This window comes from Phascolarctos cinereus, unplaced genomic scaffold (assembly GCF_003287225.1).
Source record: "Phascolarctos cinereus isolate Bilbo 61053 unplaced genomic scaffold, phaCin_HiC Scaffold_5;HRSCAF=322, whole genome shotgun sequence".
Taxonomy (NCBI): Eukaryota; Metazoa; Chordata; class Mammalia; order Diprotodontia; family Phascolarctidae; genus Phascolarctos; species Phascolarctos cinereus.
The window spans coordinates 463,247,343-463,272,878 of NW_027555958.1; the positions used below are offsets into that span (position 1 = coordinate 463,247,343).

General features: G+C 41.8%; 1 protein-coding gene across 3 annotated transcripts in view; it reads left to right on the forward strand.

Annotated features, from left to right (window-relative positions):
- Window positions 1-25,536, forward strand: part of PATJ (PATJ crumbs cell polarity complex component) — a 340,451-nt gene that overhangs the window by 234,442 nt on the left and 80,473 nt on the right. For all 3 annotated transcript variants that reach the window (XM_020993089.2, XM_078156676.1, XM_020993086.2), the window contains exon 29: window positions 6,850-6,941. In XM_020993089.2, coding sequence (XP_020848748.1) covers window positions 6,850-6,941 — 92 coding nt within the window. The remainder of the gene's footprint in view (window positions 1-6,849; window positions 6,942-25,536) is intronic.

Here is a 25,536-nt window from a genome sequence, read left to right on the forward strand (position 1 = left end):
CAGATTCTCACGCCTCTTGTCCAATCCATGTTCTCCTTGGGACTCCAGCACATCTCCAGCAGCTTACTAGACATATTGAACTGTGCGTGATGTAGACACCTTAAACTCAACGCTGCCAAATTTGTACTCGTTATCTTTCCACTTCCAGACTTTCTAGTTACTATCAGCAACCACCACCTTCCCAGTCACCTACGCTTGTAACCCGGGTGTTGTCCTCACCTCCTCACTCTCATCCTCCTGCCCTGTATCCAGTCTGTTGCCAGGGCCTTTCAATTTTACCTTCATAGCATCTCTACCATATAGACCCCTCTCTTCTCTGACACTGCCACCAAGATGGTTCAGGACTCCGCCACCTCATGCCGAGACTGTTGCAATAGTGTGCTGGCTCATCTTCTTGCTACGTGGTGCTCCCCATGCCAGCCCAACCTTTACTAAGCTGTCAACATGATCTTCATAAAGCACAGGTCTGACCTGTCAGCTACTCAACAGATTCCAGTGGGTCCCTATCCCCACCATGATCAAATCAAAATCCTCTGTATGATGGTCAAAGTCCCTATGAACCTTTCCCGCACACCTTTCCGGTCTGCCCTACCCCACAGTCTGTGCTCCACTGCCCCTGGCCTCCTTCTTATTCCCAACAGGAGGCACTTTGTCTCCTTTCTTTCTTTCTTTCTTTCTTTCTTTCTTTCTTTCTTTCTTTCTTTCTTTCTTTCTTTCTAGGCAGTTGGGGTTAAGTGACTTGCCCAGGGTCACACAGCTAGTGTCAAGTGTTTGGTCTGAGGCCGGATTTGAACTCAGGTCCTCCTGACTTCAGGGCCAGTGCTCTATCCACTGCACCACCTAGCTGCCCCTACTTTGTCTCCTTTCTCTGCACCCTTTTTCCTAGCTGCATGGAATACTTTCCCTCTTCTTCTCCACCTTCTGGCTTCTCTGGCATCTTTCATGTCTGTGGACAAATCCTGCCGTCTCCAGGAAGCCTTTCCTTCTCTCTTTTCTCACCTCAGCACCTTCCTTTTGTTGATTTTTTTTTTTAGTTTATCCTGAATATGTCTTGTTTCTGCCATATTGTGGTTTGTATGGTGTCTCCCCCATTCTGGTAAGTGCTCCTGGGGAGCCGGGCCTGTCTCCCACCTTCTTTTTTAGCCCCAGTGCTTAGGACACTTCCTGGCAAGTAATAGGCACTTAATAATTGTGTATTGGCTCCCTCACTGACATCAATATGAGCTGAGGCCTGAAAAAAGGAAGAGTGTTTTGGAGGAGAGATGGACTTCATTCTAGCCATGGGCCTGCCCTGCTCAGAGGTAAAGATACAGGTAGGCTTTGCAATGCGAAATCCCAGCCCAGTGAGTATGACAGTTTGTTTGGGACAGACTGTGCAGTAAGGGCCCTAAGTCAGAAGGAAGTCCATTAAAAGTGGTTGGGGTCAGAGGGTAGAGGCCTTTCCCTTCTGGGCTGACAAATGTATATGTTGTCCCAGAGGTGACAGGGAGTGACTGCAGGGTTTTGAGAAGGATTCAACATTCATTTTAGAAAGATTACTTTGGCCTCTGTGGGGAGTGTTGATTGGAGTGGGGAGAGACTGAAAGTAGGAAACCACTGTATATACATACATACACACACACACACACACACACACACACACACATGCACACACGCATGCACACATACACACACATGCACACACATCTTGGTAACCGGGAACTCTTGCTGCTTCAGTGTTCTCTGGTGTATGTGCTGCTGACAGACCCTGACGGTGTCCTCAGTTCTGCTAGCTCAGCTCACCCTGCAGTTGGACTGGTAGCCTGCTCCTCTGATCCATCTTTTGCAGTGTTTCTGGTCGGCTCCATGACTAGCAACCTCCCTGTGGGCTCCCAATTTCATTTCCTCCTTCACTTTTCTCTTATCAGTCCTGCCTCTTAGGGCCTGAGGCCTCATGGGGAATGTGTTTCCTAATCAGATTGGGCTGTTTCCACAGAACATTTGAAAATGGAGGCTTCTCCTCATCTCACCCCTACTCCAGTAGAATTATGTTGTATTTTTGTATTTTGGAGGAGTTGATTCACAGCTCCGGGCAGTCTTTCCTGACACTCCAGTGGAATGATTAGGGCAGCCAAACCAGATGGCTTTTCATCACGGGGCCTGGGTCTTCATTCCCTAGCTTACTCTGTTTTGCTTGATTGAGGCTTTCCCGTTTTTGTCACATGGTCGCCACCATTTCACGCCCTGCTCCCTCTTCACCCCACTCTGAGCTCTGTGGTTACTCCATTGGCCCTGGCATATTTGCTGACAGCAGCTGCTTTCCCAGTAAACACCAGAGTAGTTGGCATTGGAAAAAACCATCCAGTGTAAGGGAGCTGCTTTCCTTTCTGTTGCGTGCTCCTCTGAGTGTTAAAAAGCAGCAGTTTCAAGCACATAACTTTAAATTGACTGTTATATAAATTAAAACTAATGATCTGCTGAAGTGAGTTGAGCTTTCATTATCTGAGATGAAATGTTTTAGTGGTTTTTCTGGAGAACACCACCTACTCTTATGTTCATCCAATCACACTGAAACTCAGGCAAAGAGGGAAGTAGCCAAAAGCTCAGTGCCTCCCCTGGTCCAAGACCCTGTGCCCAACAGAAGACAACTTCGAAACTGACGTGCTTTTGAAAGATGAAACTTAACTTGGGAAGAACCCACCTGGCCCCTGGGGTTAATCTAATACAGGATTTTTTCACCTTTTTATATTCTGGACCCCTTTGGCATTCTGGTGAAGCCATGGACCTCTTCTCAAAATCATATTGCAAAATGCATTAAATAAAATACAGAGAATTGCAAAGGAAACCAATCATATTGAAATAAAGCTATCAATTTTTTTTTAAAGTTCACAGAGCCCAGTGCAAGAATCCCTGCTGTCATACATAGTGCTAATGGAATTGTTCCTCTTTTACATGGAAAATCAAGATCACACATTAGTACCAGAAATGAGATTCAAACCCATGATTTAGTTGGTAGAGAGCTAGAGCTGGGTTTGGCAAGACCAAATCTTGATTGGTTCAAATCTAGCCCTACACTCTTGCAAACTGTGTAACTAATCCATCCTCCAAGAAGCTTGCTAAATTGATTTTTCCAACATAGTTGGTTGAAAACAAACAAAAAAACCCCAGTGGTTTCCTATTATCTCCCAGAATTACACATAAACTCCTGTATTTGGCATTTATGTTTCTAGGATCCATTGCAGTCTAACTCTTCCACAGCCCCTCTTAATTCCAGTGCTTTCCCTTTCTTAATTATCTGTCCATCCTATATTTGTTTACTTATGTCTCCCTTGTTAAATTGCAAGCTCCTTGACTGTCCTTTGCATCTCTTTTGTATCCCTAGCCCTGAGCACTGTGCCTGGCACAAAGGAGATGCTTAATAAATGTTTATAAATTCCCGACTTCTGGAAAAAGCCTTTTTAGCTCCCTCCTTAATGTTATTGCTTTCCCTTTGTTGCTTATCTCCCATTTACATGGTAGGTAGATTATTTGTATGCAGGTTGTTTTCTTTTGTTTTTGTTTTTTTGTCTCCCCCCTTAGACAGGGCAGGTACATGGTGCAGTGGATAGAATGCCAGAATCAGAAAGACTCCTCTTCCCAAGTTCAAATTGGGCCTCAGACATTTACTAGCCAGGTGATCCTAAGCAAGTCACTTAACCTAATTTACAGGCATATATCTAGAATAATATAATTCATTGCTCCGTGATATACTTGACAAGTAATGGAGTAGTTTGTATACAATTTTTTTTTATATTTTCCTGTTTCTTACATCACCATAGTATCTCATGTATCCCTCTCCCTGCCCTACATCAAGAGCTATCACAAATGACACCATCACTCTATGATAAATAGTATTTTTTTAAAAGAAGGAACATGACTGATAAATACATTGGAAAAGTCCAAAAACGTTTGCCATGTGCCAAGGACCTCCTACGTCCTCGAAGAGGTAGTGTTGGGGGAGTCTTCCCCATTTTCAAGTACCACTTGATCTTCATAATTTGATTTCATTTACTTTTGAATTTTAATGTGTCATTGTTCTTTCCATATACATTGTTGTAGTTACTGTGTCTGGTATTTTCCTGGCTCTGCTTACTTTGTTCTGCATCAGTTCATTTAGCTCTTTCCATGCTTCTTTGTATTCAAACCACACACATCACTTCTTACAGCACAGTAACATTCCATTACATTCATGTACCACAATTTGTTTAGCCATTTCCCAATTGATAGCCATCTTAGTTACAATGAAAATTGCTACTGTAAATATTTTGAAATGTATGGGGACATTTTTCATATCAATGGCTTCCTTGGTGTATAAGCCCAGTAATGAAGTCCCTGGTTCAATGGGTGTGGACATTTTAGTCTCTATTTCCATGCTTCCAAGTGGTTTTACCATTTCACAGCTCTACCAACAATGCAGTAATGTGCCTATTTTTCCACAACCCCTCCAACCTTGACTATTGCCTTATTTTGTCATTTTTGCCAATTTGAAGGGTATGAGGAGGAACCTCAGGGTTGTCTTGATTTGCATTTCTCTTATTATGAGTGTGTGGGGTTTTCAGGGAGGACTAGGACCTCTAGTGTGAGGGCTAGCCAAGCCCTTTCAGGGATGCTCATCCACCTTTGGTGTCTACCAGGCACCCAACTCTCACCTGTGGCTCCAAGAAGCTGTACCACGTACAGTGGCCATACCCTGGGTAACCATTTGAGCAGACAGGCTAAACCCGACTGTGGGTAATTGACAGGACTCAAATCAGTTGGTGAGTTAAAAGAGTGTCTACTCCGAGGATGTGAAGGCTTCCCTTAGCAGAATGGGTGGATGAGAACAAATTGTTCCAACGACCATGAAAGTGACTGACACAGGTGCTGTGGAGCGCTTAGGGCTCGGTCAGACATCGAAGACACCGCATCCTGAGCCATCGCTGGTCGTCCTGACTTTTCTTCTGCCACTGGACTTCAGTGACTCTGGAAGAAAGAGTGAGGCCAATTACTTTATGACACTTTGCCTCACTTAAATCTAATCCATGCGTGAGTCAAGATATCAACCCATGATGTCATTGGTCCTATTCGAAAAGGATGGACAAGCAACATCAGTGATTTACAGCATTTTTTTCATGTGTTCGTGAATACTTTGCAGTTCTTCTTTTGAGATTGATTTATTCATATTACTTGACCATTTATCTGTTAAAAACAAGATCTGATGCAAATATTTTTTCCCTTTTGACCATTCCCTTTCTTATCCTAGGTGCATTCATGTTGTCTGTACAGAAGCTTCTCAGTTTCACATGATCAAAGTTATCTGTTTTCTCTTTTGTAATTGCCTCTATCTCTTGCTTAAGAATACATCTCTTACCCATAGCTGTGAGAGATATGCCATCTGTTTCTCTTCAAAAAAAAATTTTATAGCATGATCTTTAATTTTAAAGACACTTCCATTTAGAATCTTTTATGGAATATGGTGCAAGATACAGGACTAAGCCTAATTTCTGCCAGACTGCTTTTCAGTTTTCCCAAAAGTTTTTATGAGATAGGGAGATATTCAAACACTAGGCTATTGTTTCTGAACTTCCCTTGTCTAGTCAGTCACATTCATCTTTCTGTTCTCTTACCAATGCTAGATTGTTTTGATGACTGTTACTTTATAATATCGTTTGAGATCTAGAAGTACTATTCCTCCTTCATCCCAATTTCTTCCCATCATTTCCCTTCTTCATCGCTTTCTTTTGTTTTTCCAAATGAATTTCATTATTTTACCAAGCTCTGCAAAGCATCCTCTTTGTAATTTGATTGATATCACATTACATGTGTAAAGTAATTTCAGTAGTATTATCATTTTTATTATATTGGCTGGGACCAGCCATGAACACTGAATATTCCTTTAGCCATTTAAGTTATTCTTTGTTTCTTGAAGGAGTGTTTTATAATTTAATATAAAAAAATCTTGTGTCTGCTTTGGGAGATTGATCCCTAGGTATTCTGTGCATTTTGTAGTTATTTGGGATTGGGTTTTCTTATTATGTTTCATTATTATTATGTAGAAATGCTATTGAATTTTTGAAGATTAATTTTGTAGTTTGTGACTTTCCTAAAATTTCTAATTGACTTAATTAATATCTTTACTGAATTACTGGGGTTTTCCACGTAAACATGGAATCATTGTTAATGAGAATTCCTGAGCAAGAGTGGAGAACTGTTTTATATACCCCCCCTTTTTTTTTAAGGGACAATGGCAAGTCTAGATTTGTAATTTAATTATTGTATGGAATTCCCAGTGTAGAAGCTCCCTCCATTAACATACATCTGTAATTTCTTTTTAGTTTACTGTCTTTGGGGGTTGCCTTGATCATTCAGTGGTTTTTTACCTACTCCCACTCACAGGAATAATATGTGTCAGAGGAAGGATTTAAACCTAGATGTTCTTGTCTCCAGTGCCTTCATCCTTCTATTAAAATCACAGAGAAGTTAATTTCCTAGTGTGTAGTTCTGTTACAGTTTGATTTTGTATTACTACAGAAACCTTTTTAGAGTTTAGTATGGGGGCCAGTATCTTGATCTTAAAACTTGCAATCTAAATAAAACTTAGAGAAGATCAGTGGAATGTAGCATCACAAAAGTTAAGTAAATACTATAAAAAGTCACCTTATGATGTTAATATGAATAGAACTTTTTCTGTACCATCCCTGTCAAGTTAAGATAGTATATTTCTAGTTGTTTGGGTATATCTAAGCATTAATAAATCCTCCTGAATTTGAATTATTATATACTCTTGTTTATTCCCCAGACATATAACAAAATGTATATTTTTACATGTCCTTATTTTTTTCTCCCAAACAGATAAACAATCAGATATTATATGGAAGAAGCCACCAAAATGCATCTGCCATTATTAAGACAGCCCCAACCAAGGTCAAGTTGGTTTTCATAAGGTAAGCCAAGGACATTTGTTTTCCCTGAATTTCCTCAGATTCCTTTGGGAGACCCTCATCCTTTATGCACCTACCTGACTGGTCTCAGATTTACAAGTGTTTGAGATGTCTATTTGCTGTGATTTTAATAGTTGGTGGTGTTGATTGAGTGAAAAGTACAGGATTTCATGGTAAGGAATCAAGTCATGTCATCTCTCTAGGTCTGTTTTCTTATGTAGCAAAATGGAAATAACCATCTTGCCCTCCTACCTCTGTGTCCTTGAGAATGAGATGCCTCATGAGCCTCCATGTGCAGTTGAAATCTGAGTCATCATTATTGCTGATGGGCATAAGGCTCTTCCCTTCCCCTCCAAGGTCTCAGGGCCTTTGCTACTCTCTTGCTGTTGTTCTATGAACAAATTCTTCCTTAACCAGACAATGGGGGCAAGACAGAGGAAAGAAAACGAAACTCCATGTAGCTTTATGTTAGTAGTTCTAGCAAATGATCTGTTTAGGGAGAAGTCGCCGTCATTGGTCAAAATTGGATTGTGTCATTTCTGAGGGCATCATTTGTCTGTGCTCCCCTCTTCATTCCTCCCAGCTCCCCAGTGACTAGGCCATGGATTTAGGGCAAGCAGGGAGGGGCCTTAAGTGTCTTAAGGTCTAACATCACTCATTTTAGAGGTGAGGGAACTAGAACTCATAACAGTGAGCTGACTCACCACTGGCACAGGTGGTATTCAACGTGGACCTCTTGACTCTAAGTCTTGCATTTTTTTCTGTGCTTGATTATAAAAGAAAGTGAGAAGTTAGGGTGATTTTTTTTTTCCTCGTCTATAAATTTGTGATATGACTCACCTGTCTCCCCAGATAGAATGGGAGTTCTTGGGGAGGTGGCACCGTAGCATCATCTGCTTGTGTAATTGTAGACTTGGCAGGTACCTTCGGGGCCATTTGGATTAGCTCATGCTTGAATAGCAATTCCATTTAGTCTTCCTGCACTGTCTGAAGGTCTTTCCTTCTTGAGTGGGAAGCCACTGTGTTCTGAACCAGACCATTCCATTTTGTAACTGCTCTCATTTTTAAGGAGGCAGCGAGGTGGTGCAGTGCATAGAGTGCTGGGCCTGGAGGTGGGAAGGCCTGAGTTCAAATCCCGTCGTAGACAGTTAGTAGCTGTGTGACCCTGGGCAAGTCACTTAACCTTGTTTGCCTCAGTTTCCTCAACTGTAAAATGAGCTGGAGAAGGGAATGGCAAGCCCCTCCAGTATCATCATTAATAATGGAATTGTCATTTAAAGTAATCACTACTAATTTGGCAGCTCAGTGCCTCAGTGGGTAAGAGTTCTGCATTCATCAGGAAGACCTGAGTTCAAATCCTGCCTTGGATATTTTCAGGCTCAGTTTCCTGATCTGTAAAATGGGGTTAATAATAGCACCTCTGTTCCAGGATTGTTATGAGAACATTTAGACAGCACTGTCTAAACCTTAAAGTTATACAGTCTGCTATTACTAGCAATTCAATAGTGTCTCAGTTGGATGTCTTGTGTTACTGTCAAGGACACCACTGAATTCTAAAAGAATATTGCGAGGGCATACATGTTCTTGATGGTCCTGTCGATCTGGCTGGGCTGGAGTAGGAATCTTGGTAAGGACCAGACTTTCTGCCTCTGTGTACACTTTATGCAAAGGCATGACCCAAGTGCTGGCTCTGCTTTTTGGGCAACTTGGTTGAGCTGGATGTAATCTGTTCCACTTTCTTCATTTTACAGTTGGGGAAACTGAGACCCAATCAGCAGATATTTATTAAGCACCTACTATGTGCCACTCTCTGTATTAGGTACTAGGGGAATAATAAATCCAAAGAATTAATCCCAGGTCTCAGTGTCCTTACATTCTAATGGGGGAGGTAACAACTAACTATAACAGTACACTCTACACACACACACATACGCACGTGAAATATATATACAATGTATTTAAAGTCAGTATACACAAAATACTTTCATACAAGGGAGGTTACAAAGGAGGACACCAGCAGTAGGGGGATCAGAAAAGGCTTCTCCTAGAAGGGGATGCTTGAGCTGCTTCTAAAAGGCATGGAGGGGCAATGTGACACAGTGCCAAAGAGGAGTCTGTACCACACACGGAGGGTGGCCAGTGCAAAGTCTTGGAGTATTGGGATTAAGGAACAGAGTGAGGCCCAGTTTGGCTGGATCACAGTATGATGAAGAAATACTAATGAGCAATGAGGCTATGTGGATAAACTGGGACCAGGTTATGTAGGATTTACGAGCTAAACAGAGGCGTCTTTATTTTATGGTCGGGGCAATGGGAAGCCACTAGAGCTAGTTCATTATGGAAGTCCCATGACACTGTGCTTCAAAGGAAATCACTTTGGCAACAACGACATAGAATGAACTTGAGGCAGAGAGGTTAGTGAGAAGGCTGTTGACCTAATCTGAATGAGTGATGATGCGCTGATGATGAAGTCTGAGCTAAGCCAGAGGCTGTAGGAGTTGGGACAAGGGGATGGATGCAAAGGATGTCCTGAAGATGCAAATGGCAAGACTTGGCAACTGGTTGTCTTTGTGGAGAGAGGCCAACATTACAGATGTGGGAGAGATGTTGGGAGGTTGGTGGTGATTTAAACAGAATTACAGAAGTTTAGGGTGTTGGGGGAGGTGGGAGGGAAATGAGTTCGATTTTAGAAACACTGAGTTTCTGATGTCTTTAGCACATGCAGTTGCGGGGGTAGGTGAGGAGGGGATGTGTACAGCCTTCATTTATTTATTTCCCTCAATTACAGGCAAACAAAAAATTTTACATTCATTTGTGAAGTTTTTTGAGTTCCAAATTATGTCCCCTATCATTAAGAAAGCAAGCAGTTTGATAAAGGTTATACATGTGCAGTCATGCGAAGCATATTTCCATATTAGCCATGTTGTGAAAGAATATGCAGACCAAAAGAAAAGTGAAAGAAAATTTTTTAAAAATCCAGTATGCTTTGATCTGCATTCAGATCCTATCAGTTCTTTTTTCTGGAGGTAGCATTTTTCGTTATAAGTACTTTGGAATTGTCTTGAAACATTGTATTGCTGAGAATAGCTAAGTCGTTCACAGTTGATCATCATACAGTTGTTGCTATTACTGTGTATAGAGTTCTCCTGGTTCTGCTCACTTCACTTTGCATCAGTCCATGCAAGTCCTACCAGGTTTTTCTCAAAGCATCCTGCTCATCATTTCTGATATCAGAATAGTATTCCATTACATTCATATACCACAACTTGTTCAGGCTTTCCCCAGTTGACAGACTTCCCCTCAATTTTCCAATTCTTTGCCACCACAAAAAGAGCTGCTATAAATAAATAAATAAAGGTCCTTTTCCTTTTAATTTGATCTCTCTGTGATACTGACCTAGCAGTGATGTTGCTGGGTCAAGTGATATGAACACAGAAATGCACAGTTTTATAGTCCTTTGGGTATAGTTCCAAATTGTTTTCCGGAATGGTTGGATCAGTTCACAACTCCTCCATCAGTGCATTGGTGTCCCTGTCTTTCCACATCCCCTTCAACATTTGTCATTTTCCTTTTCTGTCATATTAGCCAATCTGATAAGTGTGAGCTGGTACCTCAGAGGTTTTTTAAACTTGCATTTCTCTCATCAATAGTGACATAGAGCATTTTCTCACATGAATAAAGATAGCTCTGATTTCTCCTTCTGAAACGGCCTGTTCATATCCTTTTATCAATTGGGGAGTAATTTGTGTTCTTATAAATTTAACTCATTTCTCTATGTATTTGAGAAATGAGGCCTTTGTCAGGGAAGTTTGTTGTAAAAATCTTTTCCCAGTTTCCTGCCTTCCTTCTAGTCCTTGAGGGCGGGGACTCGGTGGGGGCCGGTTCTTGTTTGGTTTTTCCTTTGCCTTTCTTTGTCTCTCCAGGACTTACCGCAGCATCTGATGTGATAAATGTGGATTGTTATCGTGCTATTCTGTTACAGCTATGCCTTTAAACTCCAGACTCAACTATAACAGACCATGCCTTTGGAGAACCTAAGCCATTGGGTTCTGTCCTCCCTAAGTCTCTCCTCTCTTCCTCATCACCATGCACCTTGTCCCTTTTCTACTTCTCTCTCTAATAATAGAAATAAAATGGGTAATACCATTGCCACTGGGGGGCAGAACCCACTTGCCAATTTTCTGCCCTCTTTCTCCCATTGCCATCTGTTTTTGGAGACTGTAACTCTTTTTTTCTGGCCGTCTCCACATCTTGTCTCACCCATTACAGTAAAAGCTCTGTGAAGGCAATGGCTATCTTTCTTTTGTGTTTGTATGACCAGTCTCTAGCATAAGGTTGGGCACATAGGAAGGGTTCAGTAGATGCTTGTTATTCATTCGTTATTGTTACCAGTAATCCTTACAGCTGAGTATCTCCATCTATGCAGCACTTTACATCCTACCCAAAGTAGCCGCTCCTTAAACAGTGATTTCATCGCCATTCTTCCGATGAGACATGGTGTACGAGAATGAGTATCACCTCCGTCCCACTGGACCTGTTTCCTCCCATAGACTATGAAAAAGTTAGACTCAGTGACCCCTAAGGAGCCTTCCAGATCAAAATAGACTTTGATTCCCTGAGTTCCAATGACTTGTTCTTTTTTTTTTTCCTATCTCAGAGTGTTTTTACGACTTCTGAAAAATTCTGTAAGTTTTGAACTCTGGCTCTTGGCATTTCTGCAGCTTTGTTGGAAGTAGGTCTCTTTATACTTACAAAGAAATAATTCACTGAGGAAGCTAATGGGTCTCTGCAAGACTAGTTTGGTGGTAAATGTGAAATTCATAAGACCGTCTCCTTGAAGCACTTTAGAAAGAGCCTCTTCTTAACTCCAAGGTCCACCTGTTCTTGTAGGATGGCCAAGCCAAACCCTCGAAAGAGCAAAGGATCCCGAAATACCAGAGTTGAAAGGGAGATTGAGGCCTGTCTAATAGTACCTGTACCTGTAACAGAATCTCTTCTCTTACCGAGGTATATAGGCAAATAAAGAACACTGTGGGAGACATTCCTGGATCTTTCTAAGAACAGATTGGGCAGTCAGCTTTCTTGAGTGGCTTCTGTCTTGTATAACCTGAAAAGGGCACAGCATGGACAAACTGGAGGATCTCTTCAGATTTAAGAGTTAAGAACAGATAGAGCACCAGTTGTGGAGACAAGAGGACCTGAGTTCAAATCCAGCCTCAGACACATAACACTCACTAGCTGTATGACTCTGGGCAAGTCACTTAACCCTAATTGCCTCACCCAAAAAAAAAGAAAAAAGAGAGAGTTAAGAACAGATGCCCCTAAAATCATATTCTTAGCTCACTGGGATGAGTAACATGAAATAACATAGTTTGAAACTAAGAAATCAAAGCAGAAATATGTTAGTGTGCACAGAATATGTATAATCTCAAAAGGTGCATGGTTCTAGGGTGAGATATGTTGCTCTACCCAACTCAATGCATGACCATTCCACAAACATTTCTTAAGGTGGTGCCATGTACCAGAGTCCTTGTCCTCGACACATTTATTTTTTATAGAAGGGAGCGATGTGGGCATCACTAAGGGAAACACTCTAGCCACTGAAAAGAGAAAGAAACATGGATGTAAAAGGTTTTGTACAATTTAAAGCCTTCTATGTGAGCCACCATTATTATGAAGTGGAGGCGAGTCAAAAATCGAGATGCCTGTGAAACTGGATGGCAAGTCTTTAGAAAAATGTGAACTAATGACCACCATATATTTTTTGCAGTGTAGAGTACTTGAAGTATTAGATTTGGAGTTAGTGGACGTGGCTACCATCAATTGTGTCCAGAGCTTGGGGTCTTAATGACTTGAGTTAAAATCCTGCCTCACCTATTTATTAGCTGTGAGATTGTGAGTAGGTCAAGCAGTCCATACACATTTATGAATCTCCTAGGAAGGAAAAGATAGACCCTCGAGGAGTTTATAATCCAGTGGGGAAGACAACATGCAAATCACTTTGTGCAAACAAGATCTAGACAGGATAAATTTGAGGTAATCAATAGTAGGAAGGCATTAATTAGTACTAAAGGGGACTGGAAAAGGCTTGTCACGGAAAGTGGAATTTGAGAGATGAAGAGGGAGAACCTTCTAGACATGGGGATCAGCCAGTGAACACTCCTGGCGTTGGGATGTGGAGTGCCTTGTCTGAGGAATAGCAAGGAGATCAGTGGCACTAGATGGCTGAGTTCTCAGGGGGAGTGAGGGTGTGAAAAGACTGGAAAGGCAGGAGGGGCCGGATTTTGGAAGACTTTGAATGCTGAACACGATTTTGTGTTTGATCCTGTAGGCGATAGGAAGTCACTGGAGTTTATTGAGTAGAGAGTGACGTGGTCAGACCTGCACTTTAGGAAAATCCCTTCTGTGGCTGAATGGAGGATGGGCTGGAATGGGGAGGGATTTGAGGCAGGTGGAGCCTCCAGCGGCTGGTGGGTCCAGGTGGGAGGTAATGAGCCCCTGCCCTCTCATGGTAGTTGGCTTCTTTGAGAGGGCATCTATGAAATAAGGGGGTTGACTCAGTGACCTCTAATGGTTCTTTAAACTCTTCAGTCTTTGATCCTTTGACCACTTTTTTACTGAAATAGAATTCTTCAGGTGTTGGTTACACCAGGTGGCCTCTGAGGTCTCTTTTAACTTTGAGATTGTATAATTCATTCTCCACATGAGGAAATTAAGAGTCTTCAAAGGGAGATTGCTGGGCCAGCATTTGAACCCAGGTCCTCATATTTTTATATTCTACCATTCACACAATATCTTTTATTGTCAGCTTTTCCTGAGTCCATAAAGTAATAACTTCAGCACGGGGTGGTCCTCAAATGGTCCTTAGTTTGACCTGTCATTTCTTGATGAAGAAGCCGTTTCTTGGAGGTGATTTCCCCCATTAGTATACTTTGAGAATGGCAGAGGAAGCAGAGTCAAGATGTTAAGAGTTAGAGCTTGCTGTTTTTCCTTAACTCCCTCACATCATCCCCTATAATGATTGATTAAATCAAGAAAATAATCACAGTGAGTCATTTTTGCAGCCTGGGCAGTTTAGGAAGACTGACAAAGAAGTCTGGAGATACTGTGGTGGGAGCTGGTCAGGAGCTCAACAGGTGGCAGATGGCACCAGGGTAGGGTGCAGTGCAGTGTCCAAAGACAGCATGGGGAATTAACACCTGGGTGGGAAGTAATCTCAAAGGACCCCCATGCTAACACTGGGGGCAGGAATGGGTGCCATCTGGCAGCTCTGTTGCCAGTTACCCAGGTCCAGGTTACAGTTCCAGGACAGAATGGTCACAGTATCAAGAATGAATAAGCCTGACTTTTATAAGGAGGAAGAAACTAGTTCCAGAAACATAGTGATGTATCTCTGAGCCCTACCTATAAGCCTGTACTGGAATAAACTGGGGCGAGAGACCAAAACCAAGGGGCTTCTGTCAGTTCAGTGATGCCGAACCTGCCGCAGCTCCCAGCAGGCTGACAGTGACTGAATTCAGCAACAATCAGCAGAAAATCGACCACAAGCATGCCAACAGACACCAACTGTATCAGGAATTTGCCAGCTAGGAAGGCAGCACAGAGAGCTTTCTCTAGATCACACCCCTTTGGAAACACTGAAAACTTAGATCCCCAGAATGAGCTGTGAAAGTAGCAGAAGGACATAAAAGTCAGAGACTCAGGCCAGCCATCCTCCCCAGAGGTGAGCGGGGCTCAACTCTCACATCAAGTCCAAAGTCAAGAAATAGTCTGGAAAAATGAGTAGTAAACAACAACAAGAAGAACCCGACCACAGAAAGCTACTGTGGTGACCAGGAAGTCTGACGAAAGCTGAGTGAGAGACAATGACTTGAAAACTTCCATCAGCAAAGCCTCAAAGAAAGCTGCAGTCGAGACACAAGCCCGACCAGAATTCCTATACAGAGACAGAGACTTTTTAAGGGGGGGAAACATTATGAAGATCAAGTAAAAGTAATAGATCACAAATTGGGAAAAGAAATACAAGAAAATTGTGACAACTTTAGCGACTCGGTGAAAGAGACAAAAAATGCTGAAGAAAATAACTCCTTAAAACATAGAATTGGCAAAATGGTAAAAGAGGCGCGAAAGCTCACTGAAAAAAATAATTCCTTAAAAATTAGAATTGGTCAAGTGGAAGCAAATGACCCCATGAGACATCAGGAAACAATAAAACAAAGTCCCAAGACTGACAAAGTAGAATAAAATTGAAATACCTCATTGGCAGAACAACTGACCTGGAAAATAGATTGTGGTGAGATAATTTGAGAATGGCACTCAGATCCTGTTTAGAAGTCAGGTGCTTTCCCCGCCCCATCACCCTGCTCGCTGTTTTCCCATATGTTAACTTAATTACTACCATCTCGTTTCCACACCCTCACACAAACCAACCCAGTTTGTTTTCGGCTAATTACAGTTCTCCCTGGATTCCAAATGAAGTTCCTTCTGAGTGTAATTCCCAGTAGATGGTATGATTCATTTAAAACGAAAACCAACAAAAATACCAAAACCTCCATCATGAATCCCAGGAGCAGACTTTCCCTGGATATTGTAATACCATTTACTTCTTATCCTGAGAAGATAACAAGGTGAGATTTCACAGAGGGCTGACCATTCTACTTTTCTAGGGAGGCTGCCCCTTGCCTTTGCATTTCTCAGACACCCAAGGGAAACCTGGACCTTCCTGAAATGACTGATACTTACAGAGCTCCCTAAAGTTTATAAAATGTTTTATGTACATTATCCCGTTGGCCCAGGAAGTGAGGTGCTGAAAGTCTTGCCTGCCCCGTTTTATAGAGAGGAAACTGGTCTTTATTTTGGGGCCCTCTGAATCATCTCAAAGCCCTGCAGTTACTGAAAGGAAGCTGTCATGCTCCCTGAGTTTTCACTTCTCTTTCACTCACGCTCTCCATTTCTGCAGCTGGACCTAATTTGATGTGGAGTCAAGGTCCTTCACTCTCCTAGCTGCCATCCTCTTCCACGTGTTCTCCTTTTCTCGGTCCTTTGTAGGCTTTGACGCCCAGGCTGAACGCAGTATCTCCAGTGAGTCCACAGGGACTATGAAAGCTCTTAAAAATCTCTAGCTATTCTAAGATGATTTTCCCTTTCCTACCTGCCCTGGCCTGCACTTGGGTCATGTGGATCAAGACTGGGTCATTGCATGAGTAGCACAGGTGTTCTGCCTCAGACCCAGATGAAGCAAAGCAATTGAAAGGCAATCTCACGTGGTGGATATCATGCTGCCCTTGGGGTCTGGAAGATGTGATCCAAATCCCACCTTTGATGCTTCCTGGCTGTGTGACCTTGGGCATCATTCCAAATCTCTGTGTTTCAGCTTCTTCGTTTATAAAATGGAAGGTTTATTACCTGTAGTACCTGTCTCACAGGGCTGTGAGGCCTTCAAGTGGGATGATGGATACAAAATGATGTGCAGACCTTGAAGCATGATTATTACTAGTTATCATTATTAAGTTTAATCACTTACCATAAGTAAGGTCCTCCGACCTTCTGAGCTGATGGTGGTTTGGTCTATAGTCATTTAAGCGCTCAGTTAGCTTTGAGAAATGGAGCATTGTCCCGTTAACAATACCTGGGAATAAGCTAAGGATTCACAAGCACAGCAGAACACGAAAATCTTCTTTAGATAACTAGGTCCCTAAGTACTCAATCATCACATGCTTCAGGTATTTACTTCTTGACAAATTAAGTCAAGCGGCCAGGAGGTGCAGTGGATGGAATGCTAGCCCTGAAGAAGACCTGAATTCAAATTCATTCTCACATTCTTATTTGCTGTATGACTGTGGTTGAGTCATCTAAACTCTCCCCAACTGTTTCTACATTTGTAAAATGAATTGTTGAACTTAAGTATCTCTAAGATCTTGTCCATCTCCAGCTGTAACCCTAATTCATATCATCTGTGACATGGGGGTCATTGGAGCACTAACATCCTAGGGTTTGAATGAGGATCAAATAAAGTAACACGTGTAGCCACAAACAAGATATAGACGGCATCAATGAGAGGTGATCTCAGAGGTAGAAAAAAGGAGGCATTTGAAGTGAATAAGGGAAAACATTGTAGGTATGGAGTATTATGTGTGAGCAAGAACAAGAGGGCTGATGTACTCAAAGGAGAATTAAAAAACTGATAAAGGTAAGCAGGGACCAGGTTGAAGCCTGGCTACAAGACAGAAGATTTTATATTTGATCCTGGAGGCAATAGGGAGTCACTGTCATTTATGCAGAAGACATGTGACCTGCACTTTTAGGTAGAGAAGAGAATGGAATAGTGAGAGAATTGAATCTGGCCAACTCATGCCAAAGCTACTGCAGTAGTTCAGGTGGGAGATGATGTGGCCTTGCATCAGAGTGGAGGCTGTGCGACCAAGAAAGCCAGGAATGGAAAGCTCTTAAGCTTTATGTGCCGTAAGCAACTCTTTAAGGCATATCTACAACTTACCATAAACAGGGTGCAGTCTGCATTGCTGCAGGGAGTTCCCACAGGGGGAATTTTAGATACTGATGAATTAATGAATCAATCAAACTGTCTATGAGCATTTATTGAACACCCATATCTGGGGATATACACAAAAATGGAACAGTTCTTGCCATTAAAGATTCCATCAGGAGAGATAACTTATTCATATAATTATGTATATGTTTTATATAATTATATAATATATACTTATGTAATTATTATTTATATAAATCATGATGTATGTGAAATCATATTGAATGCAAGCCTGAGATCTCCCTTGATGGGAAGGCACCATCAGCCCCAGGCATCAGAAAGGACCCCCTGAGTTTGAGCTATCAGCAGGCCAGCCTTAACACAAGACCTGACACATAGTAGGTACTTAATTAGTCTTTGTTGAGTGACCCATTGATTGAGGAGAGAGAGTGTTCCAGGCCTGAGGCCAGCCAGAGCCAAGGTTGGGAGACCAGAGATAGAGCTTTGTGTGGGAGGCCACTCTGCCTAGACTGTGGAGGGAGAGGAGCGCAGGCTGGAAACTTAGCGAGGGCGAGGACTATGAGGAGGATGCTTTCTTTGTCTTCCTTTCTCCCTCTGCTCATAGAACTTAAGGGCCAACAGCCAGCAGGACACAGGCCTTGTATTTGGCTGGCTTCCGCACGTAGAATATGCCTATACATGGCCCTCAATTCCCTCTATATGTGGGTCCGTAGCACCTTGGAATCAATAGACTGCATACTCTGAGTTGTACTATAATTTTAATTACAAAAATGAGAGGGGCCAATGTGCACAATCAATAGAGCGCCATGGCTGCAGACCCCCCCTCCGTCCATGCCTCTCGTCCTCAGTAGAGCTTGACAGCCGGTATTAAATCTTGTTCCAGGTCTGCATTTCATATGGCCTCCTTGAGACCCAGGAGGTTTCACCCCCGCATACACTCTCCACGTGTAATTAAGTAATGGAGACTGAGCTGTTGTACATGACAGTTAATTTTGGATAGCAGGGGACGCTAATACAGGAGCTGCGGGCAAGACCATTAATCTCTTGGATCCTTGCCCTGTCAAGTAGAGCAGCTCATTCTTCATTGTACTAATCCAGCCTTTCCCCCTGCCCTGGGACCAGGGCAGGCGTGAACATCCTCCCACCAGCTCACACGGGCCATCAGAAAACCCAGTGCTACTGCATGTGATGTATGTCCGGGGGACCTGTTATGCCGAGCACATCTGGATGGGCCGGAAAGAAACACTCTGGAATATTACAGTCCATATGTCCAGGGCACTATGAAGGGGGAGACATGGGTGGCTGGTCCAAACTCTAATGATGTGAAAAGAAGACAGAAAGGGACTGTGTAAGCTAGGTACACTCAGCAGCGGCACCTTGCTAATTTGCACTAATGACTCACAGACCCATTGTGGATTACAGGCTAATTAGTCTGTGAACAAAAACAACTGTTTAAAAAAAGGGAGAGCAAGGACGTGATATTGCAGAAATCTGCGCCATTGTAGAGAGAAGAGCAGTTAATTAAAAATACTGACTACCTTATAGCCTAATGGCTGTCTCTAATTACCTTATCACAGCCCTCCCAGCTGAAGCCAGTGGTCAGTTCTAATTTATCAGAATTATTGATAGATTCTTAGAGAAACTTGCTCTAAGTTTAGTATGAGGATAAGGGGAGGCCATGGAGAGATTTAACATACTTACCAATTGAGGAAATAATTTCAGATGGCTGTATGAGAAGCTTTTTTTCTTGTTATTAATCCTGTGATTCCATTTTAACGTAGCATCATGGTATGCTGAGAGATACAGCCAAATAGTTCAGTTACCTTCTTTGGATAATGCAGGAACTGCCTTCCAGATATGGGATGATTGAACGATATTGAGCAGTGTCAGTGACTGGTCTTAAAAGAGCCGAATCTAGATGTCTGACCAGAAGAGGCAAGAAGGGAGAGAAGGTTAAGAATACTATTAGGAACACACACACACACACACACACACACACACACATACACAGAGCTTTGAAAGACTTGAGAACTCTGATCAATGTAATAACTTACTACAGTTCCAGAAGATTGATGATGAAGCATGCTTGAGCCCATCACCTCTTGAGAGAGAGGTGATGGGCTTAAGATGAAAAATAAAACGTATATTTTCAGATTGAAAAAGAATACTATTCGTTAAAAATTCTTTAAAAATACACAGGAGGAGGAAAGAAGCAAGTTAGGGAGGGGATGGCTATGAACAAGGCAATCTTGTTGCAACCACATTAAATTTAACCCTTAAAAATTAGCGTTCCCCAAAGTTCATGATTTCTTATGTAATGATCTATCCTATTTAGCTTTCTATGTTTGAATGCCTTTTTCAGTGATTATTAAATTAATAATAAAAGTTAATTTATTTTTTTTAAAGCTATTCTCTGAGTCAGAGCCCAAGGCACCATCAAACGTAGGGTCGGCCAGACAGAATGAAATCACACTGTGTTCACATCCCATCATCATTGTGTTTCTGAGTGGGAAAGGCTGGTCTAGCTAACACATGTCTTAGCAAGGCATAATTTTAAGTCAAACTACATATTACACAAAACTCCTATGACATTTAATCAGGATACCTGGCATCTGAAATGGAAAGGGGTTTTTTTTGTTTTGTTTTTTAATGACTATGGTCATAGAATCATTAATTTAGCTCTAGAATGGATGTTAGAGTTACCTATTCCTACCACCTCATTTTTGACAGATGACCAAACTGATGACCAGAGAGTTTTATGTGACTTGCCCAGGGTCACACAGGTGCTAAGTGCCAGAGCTGGGATATATACCCAGAGTCAGTGACTATTTGTTTTCATTTTTATTTTTCAAATTCTGGGTTTTTTTTAAAATTCAGAACTTCACACACAAGAATGCATTTCAACATATATAGCACAACACACACACACACACACACACACACACACACACACGAGATTTGGTTTATGAAACTGTGAATCTCCAAAATATTTATATCTTTTTTTTCACACCTCAGTGCATTTTTATTTCTTACACCTTCATTTTTTTTTTTTAGAACATCCTCCCAGGATCAAACTCCAAGGAATACTATGGCCAATCAAATGTTCAAATAAATTCAACACATGTTTAAAACTGTCCTTCTTGGGGGGCAGCTAGGTGGCGCAGTGGATAGAGCACCGGCCCTGGATTCAGGAGGACCTGAGTTCAAATTCGGCCTCAGACACATAACACTACTAGCTGTGTGACCCTGGGCAAGTCACTTAACCCTACTGCCTAGACCAAAAAAAAAAAGAAGAAGAAAAAAAACCTGTCCTTCTTGTCTGTGCTTCCTTCTAAGCTTCCTTAATTCACTTCTATGCATTTCTTTTTTTTTTAAGGCAGTTGGGGTTAAGTGACTTGCCCAGGGTCACACAGCTAGTGTCAAGTATTTGGTCTGAGGCCAGATTTGAACTCAGGTCCTCCTAACTTCAGGGTCAGTGTTCTATCCACTGTGCCACCTAGCTGCCCCCACTTCTATGCAATTTAAAAACTTACTTCAATTACTCTTTTTTTGGGGCATCATTGTTGCTAACCCTTGCCTATCCATAACCCCTTCAAAATGTAGAAAGAAAACTATGACAAATAGCGTGTCCTTTCTTCCTGCCTTCTACACTAGTGTATTCATTTTACCCTCCCTTCTGGTTCTCCTCTTAAAACCCTCAAGACAGAACTTGTCCACTCCCACATGCACATCCTCTATTTTTATTAACTTCCTCAATACCCTTTGAAGACATTAGTCTTCTAAAAGGGTATTTGTTTCTTCTTCTCTCATTAGAACATTAGCACTGTGTCATTGAATACCCCCATCCACGTACTCAAATAACTTTACTTTTTTGGTTTCTCTTTACTCTTATTTTTGTATTTCAAAGTTCCTATTCAACTCTGATTTTTTAATGAAGAATGCTCAATAAACCTATGAAAGTTCCATTTTTCCTCTGTAGTACTATGCTTAGCTTTTCAGGGGAAGTTATTCTTAGACATTAGCCATATTTTGAAATATTGAATTCCAAGATCTCATCTCATTTATTTAGAAGTTGCCATGTCTTGCATGTTGTTGATTATAGTATTTTAGTACTAGGACTCCTTTCTAGTTGCTGGAAATATTTTGTTATATTGTGGAGGCTCTAGACTTTAGTTTTGACACACTGGGGTTATAATCCTTTTTCATATCTTGGGCCCCTTTGGCAGTCTGGTGAGGCCTATAGATATCTTCTCAGAGGTATATTTTGAAGTGCGTAAAACATAATACATAGGATGACAAAGGAAAATAATTATATTAAATTGCAGCTGTCAAAAAAATTTTTATTAAACAAGTTCAGACTTCAGGTTAAAAATATCTGTTCTACACTAATAAAATCATAAGTTCAGGTTTTTTTTTAATTGCTGATGTGAGATCTTAGTCAAATCATTTAATGTCTTAGTGGTTCTTAATGTTCTACCTGTCTGTTATAGTATTATCAATTATTATACTCCCTTCAAAACATGGGAGAGATCTAAAAGTTGACTTTGAGTTTGTATCTAACTCAAGACTTATTAATCAGAAATAATCACCTATTATTTGGGGAATTTGCAGAGCCTATATTCCTAGCTTTTAAAGTGCTTCCAGGCTAGTCAAGCTATGACCCTGAAACTATAGTTTTGTCGCGTTGGACTAGTAAGAAAGGGGGAATTGTTGTACCAATCTTTAACTTCACTACCCCAGCCCCTGGCTTACCTCCTGAATTTTCTCGCCAAGTGCTTACCCAGAATGAGCTTTGGTGTGGTTCGTTTTCATTGGTTCTGTTAGCATCTATTAAGCCTTTCTTATTATGTATTTTTCTTACTATGTATTGTCCTAGTTTCTTCAATTGCAATGATAAAAATGGAGCAATCCCAGCCCTCAAGGAGCTTACTTCTATTGTGGGAAAATGAAATATATACAGATAAGTAAGTCTGTATTATGTACCAATAAGAAATCAGTAAGCATTAATTTAGCACTATTTGCCAAGCACAGTGCAGAAAGAAATAAAAAATGAAAACAGTCACTGCCCTCAGTGAGCTTACACTCTAATAAGAGAGATAGTATATACTTAAATCAATTTATGCATGACATAGAGAGAGAGAGAGAGTAGAGGTAAGGTCTTCTTAGTAAGGAAGGTAGTAGCCTCTGGTGGGTCCAAAAATGTTTTCCTACAGAAGGTGATGTCTTAAAGGAAGCCAGAGATTCTGAGAGGCAAAGGTGAGAAGGGGGAGTATGCCAGGCATGAATATGAGAATTAAAATATTGTGTACACGACCTACATGGCAGACAATATGACTAGATAGAGTGGTCCCTTAGACATTTGCTCTTTGACAATTCACCTCTCTGACCCTCAATTTCTTTGTACAAAAAACGGGGAGATAAAAATATCACCTAGGTTTTTATGAAATGAGTCCATGTACGTCAGGAGCTTTTTAAACCTTAAAGTGAATAAGGTTGAGTGCTGCTATTATTGTTACTGCTTCTAGCTTTGGGAAGAACCCATTGTAGCTATTGGGAGAAGCTAATTGTGCCTTTAGGTGACATGAAGTGTAGCCAGGTAGAAAGGAGGATAAAGCACAGAAGGGAGGGAGGTAGTTAATACAGACTGAAAAGAAACAAAGAAGAGGAAATGCGGTGAGCTGAGGAGGGGGACACCGCGAGGAGAATTAAAAAACATCTGTGCCCTTAGACCTTTAGCAAAAACTTACTTCTGTTCTGTGGTTTTGTTTTTTCCTTAACCAAAAAAACAGTCTAAGCATCTTTTCCACCACACTACTGACAGCTCTAATTATTTTCAAATTGCCCCTGGACCACCTTCCCAAAATGCAGGCCCAGATGCAAAGGTGCTCCCAGCGGCCTCGTTAGCAATTTCCGTAGCTGGGAAAAAGCATGTAAAAAGTTCATGGTGACACTGTCATTGAACTTTTCATTCAGATTCAGCATATTTTGCTAGTTTGTAGATTATTCCAGTTTTCAGTAGTGAAAATCCCTTTTGTATATAGATTCCAAAAGTTATTGGATGAGAGGGAGGGAAGGAGGGAGGGGGAGAGAGAGAGAGAGAGAGAGAGAGAGAGAGAGAGAGAGAGAGAGGCAGAAGGAGAGAGAGGGAGAGGGAGGGAGAGAGAAGGAGGGAGAGAGAGGGAGAAGAAGAAGAAGGAGAGGAAGAGGAGGAGGAGGAAAGAGGAGAAGGAAAAGATAGGGTGGGAAGAAAGGGGGATGGAGAGGGAGAGGGAGGGAAGGATAAAGAGAGAGAGAACAAAGAGGCCCTCAGTACACTGGGCATCTGGTTCAAATGAAATTGTGTTTATCCAAAATGCTTTTTTCTAGCATGGCTTTCTAAAGACTGTGACAAGTGTCAAGTTCTTTCCTTCCCCATCTCCCCCCCACACACTCAAACTTCTTGAAGTTCTTTAGAGAAGCATAAATATTTAATTCTAATAGCAAACAATGTGTCAGGTCCATTTGCCAACATTTAGTAGCAGTACTCTTGGAAGGGGAAGTGAAGAATGTAATTTTTCCCTTCCCTGTTCTCAGCATCTCGATTGGATTCCAACATGTCAGCTCTGGTTCTTATAATATAATGACATTTCATTAAATGGCCCCCAAAAGTCAGACTCTGGGTTTAGAGACAGTAAATTTCCAAGTGGCACTGTGTAGGCTACTTTGAAAAGGAGGATGATTTCCAAGTTTGAGTGGGAGAATCGTAGGAAGCAGCTCAAGCATTTTTATGGGATACTTTAATTTTTTTTTTGCCTAGTTAATGGTGTTAAGTGACTTGCCCAGGGTCACACAGCTAGTCTAGTGTCAAGTGTCTGAGGCCAGATTTGAACTCAGCTTCTCCTGACTCCAGGGCTGGTGCTGTATCCACTGTGCCACCTAGGTGCCCGGACACTTTAATTTTTAAGAAGGTGTAAGGCAATCCCATCCTGACTTATCTCAGAGCATGTCAAGTGTTGTAAGAATGAGAAGTAGAAATTTCCCTGTTTCCTTTGCACCCTGCCACCATGGGCCCCTCCCTACCTTTATTAGTTAATTATCCACAGCTCCCTATTTGTATTTTATCGATTGAGCTACACGGAGTTAGAGCCAGAAGGGACCTTAGAGTCCATCAACTTCAGTTTTATCAATGACTAAACTGAGGCAGACAGAGATGAGGTGACTTGCCCAGGGTCACATAGCTAGTGAATGTCTGAGGCTGGATTTGAATTCAGGTCTTGTTGACTGAAGCCCCAGAGCCATCTCCACTACACCCCCTGGCTGGGGTCTGCAGACGTGGGTTTGAATCTTGACTGTCAAGCTGGAGAGTGCGTCTTTCCACTGGCTGTCCTCCATTCCTCCTCATCCTCCACGTCTTGGCTTCCTCGCCTGTCTTTGCACATTCTGAGTCATTTGAGTGTTGCCTAACCTATTTGAATGTAAGCACCTTGAGGGCATCCTTTGTTTCCCTCATACTTACCCAGAGCCTGGCACCAGGTGAGCTTTTAAGTACTGCTTGCTGAGTGATTGATTACCCTCCCAGGACGATGCAGTCTTCCTTCTAAGATGGCTGATAGAGCTGAGTGGCACCATTTTCTCCTCTGTATTCCCTAGCAGAGCTCTGTGTTGACTAGGAGATTTTTTTTTTATCAGTACTGCCTGTTCCTGTCAGTTTGGAATATGCTGCCCTGCTGGCCCAGTCCACCCCCCCATCCCCCGCCCCTACTGAGGTGTGTGAGTACCTCCAAGGAAAAGGCAGATGGATATAAACTGTGACTTTTTAGAGCAGCTTCTCCCCAGCCCATTGGGAGTAATCACCGGTTTTTATTACGGGAAGCAAAAACAAATTTAATATGGATTCTAAAGGACATTCCAAACCCTCCTTATTGTGCAGAAATCATTGAGTTGTGTCAGCACAGTTCAGGGTCATTCATTTCCCTCCCCACAATGTCCCCATTAAGATTTATTTGTGGTCATGTCTTTAAAAAGCAGTCACCTTAGCACAGAGTAGAAAGCCATGTGCTTTTTCCACCATTAAATAGCTCAGAAGTAAGTGTGGCCCATTGCCAGTCCTCT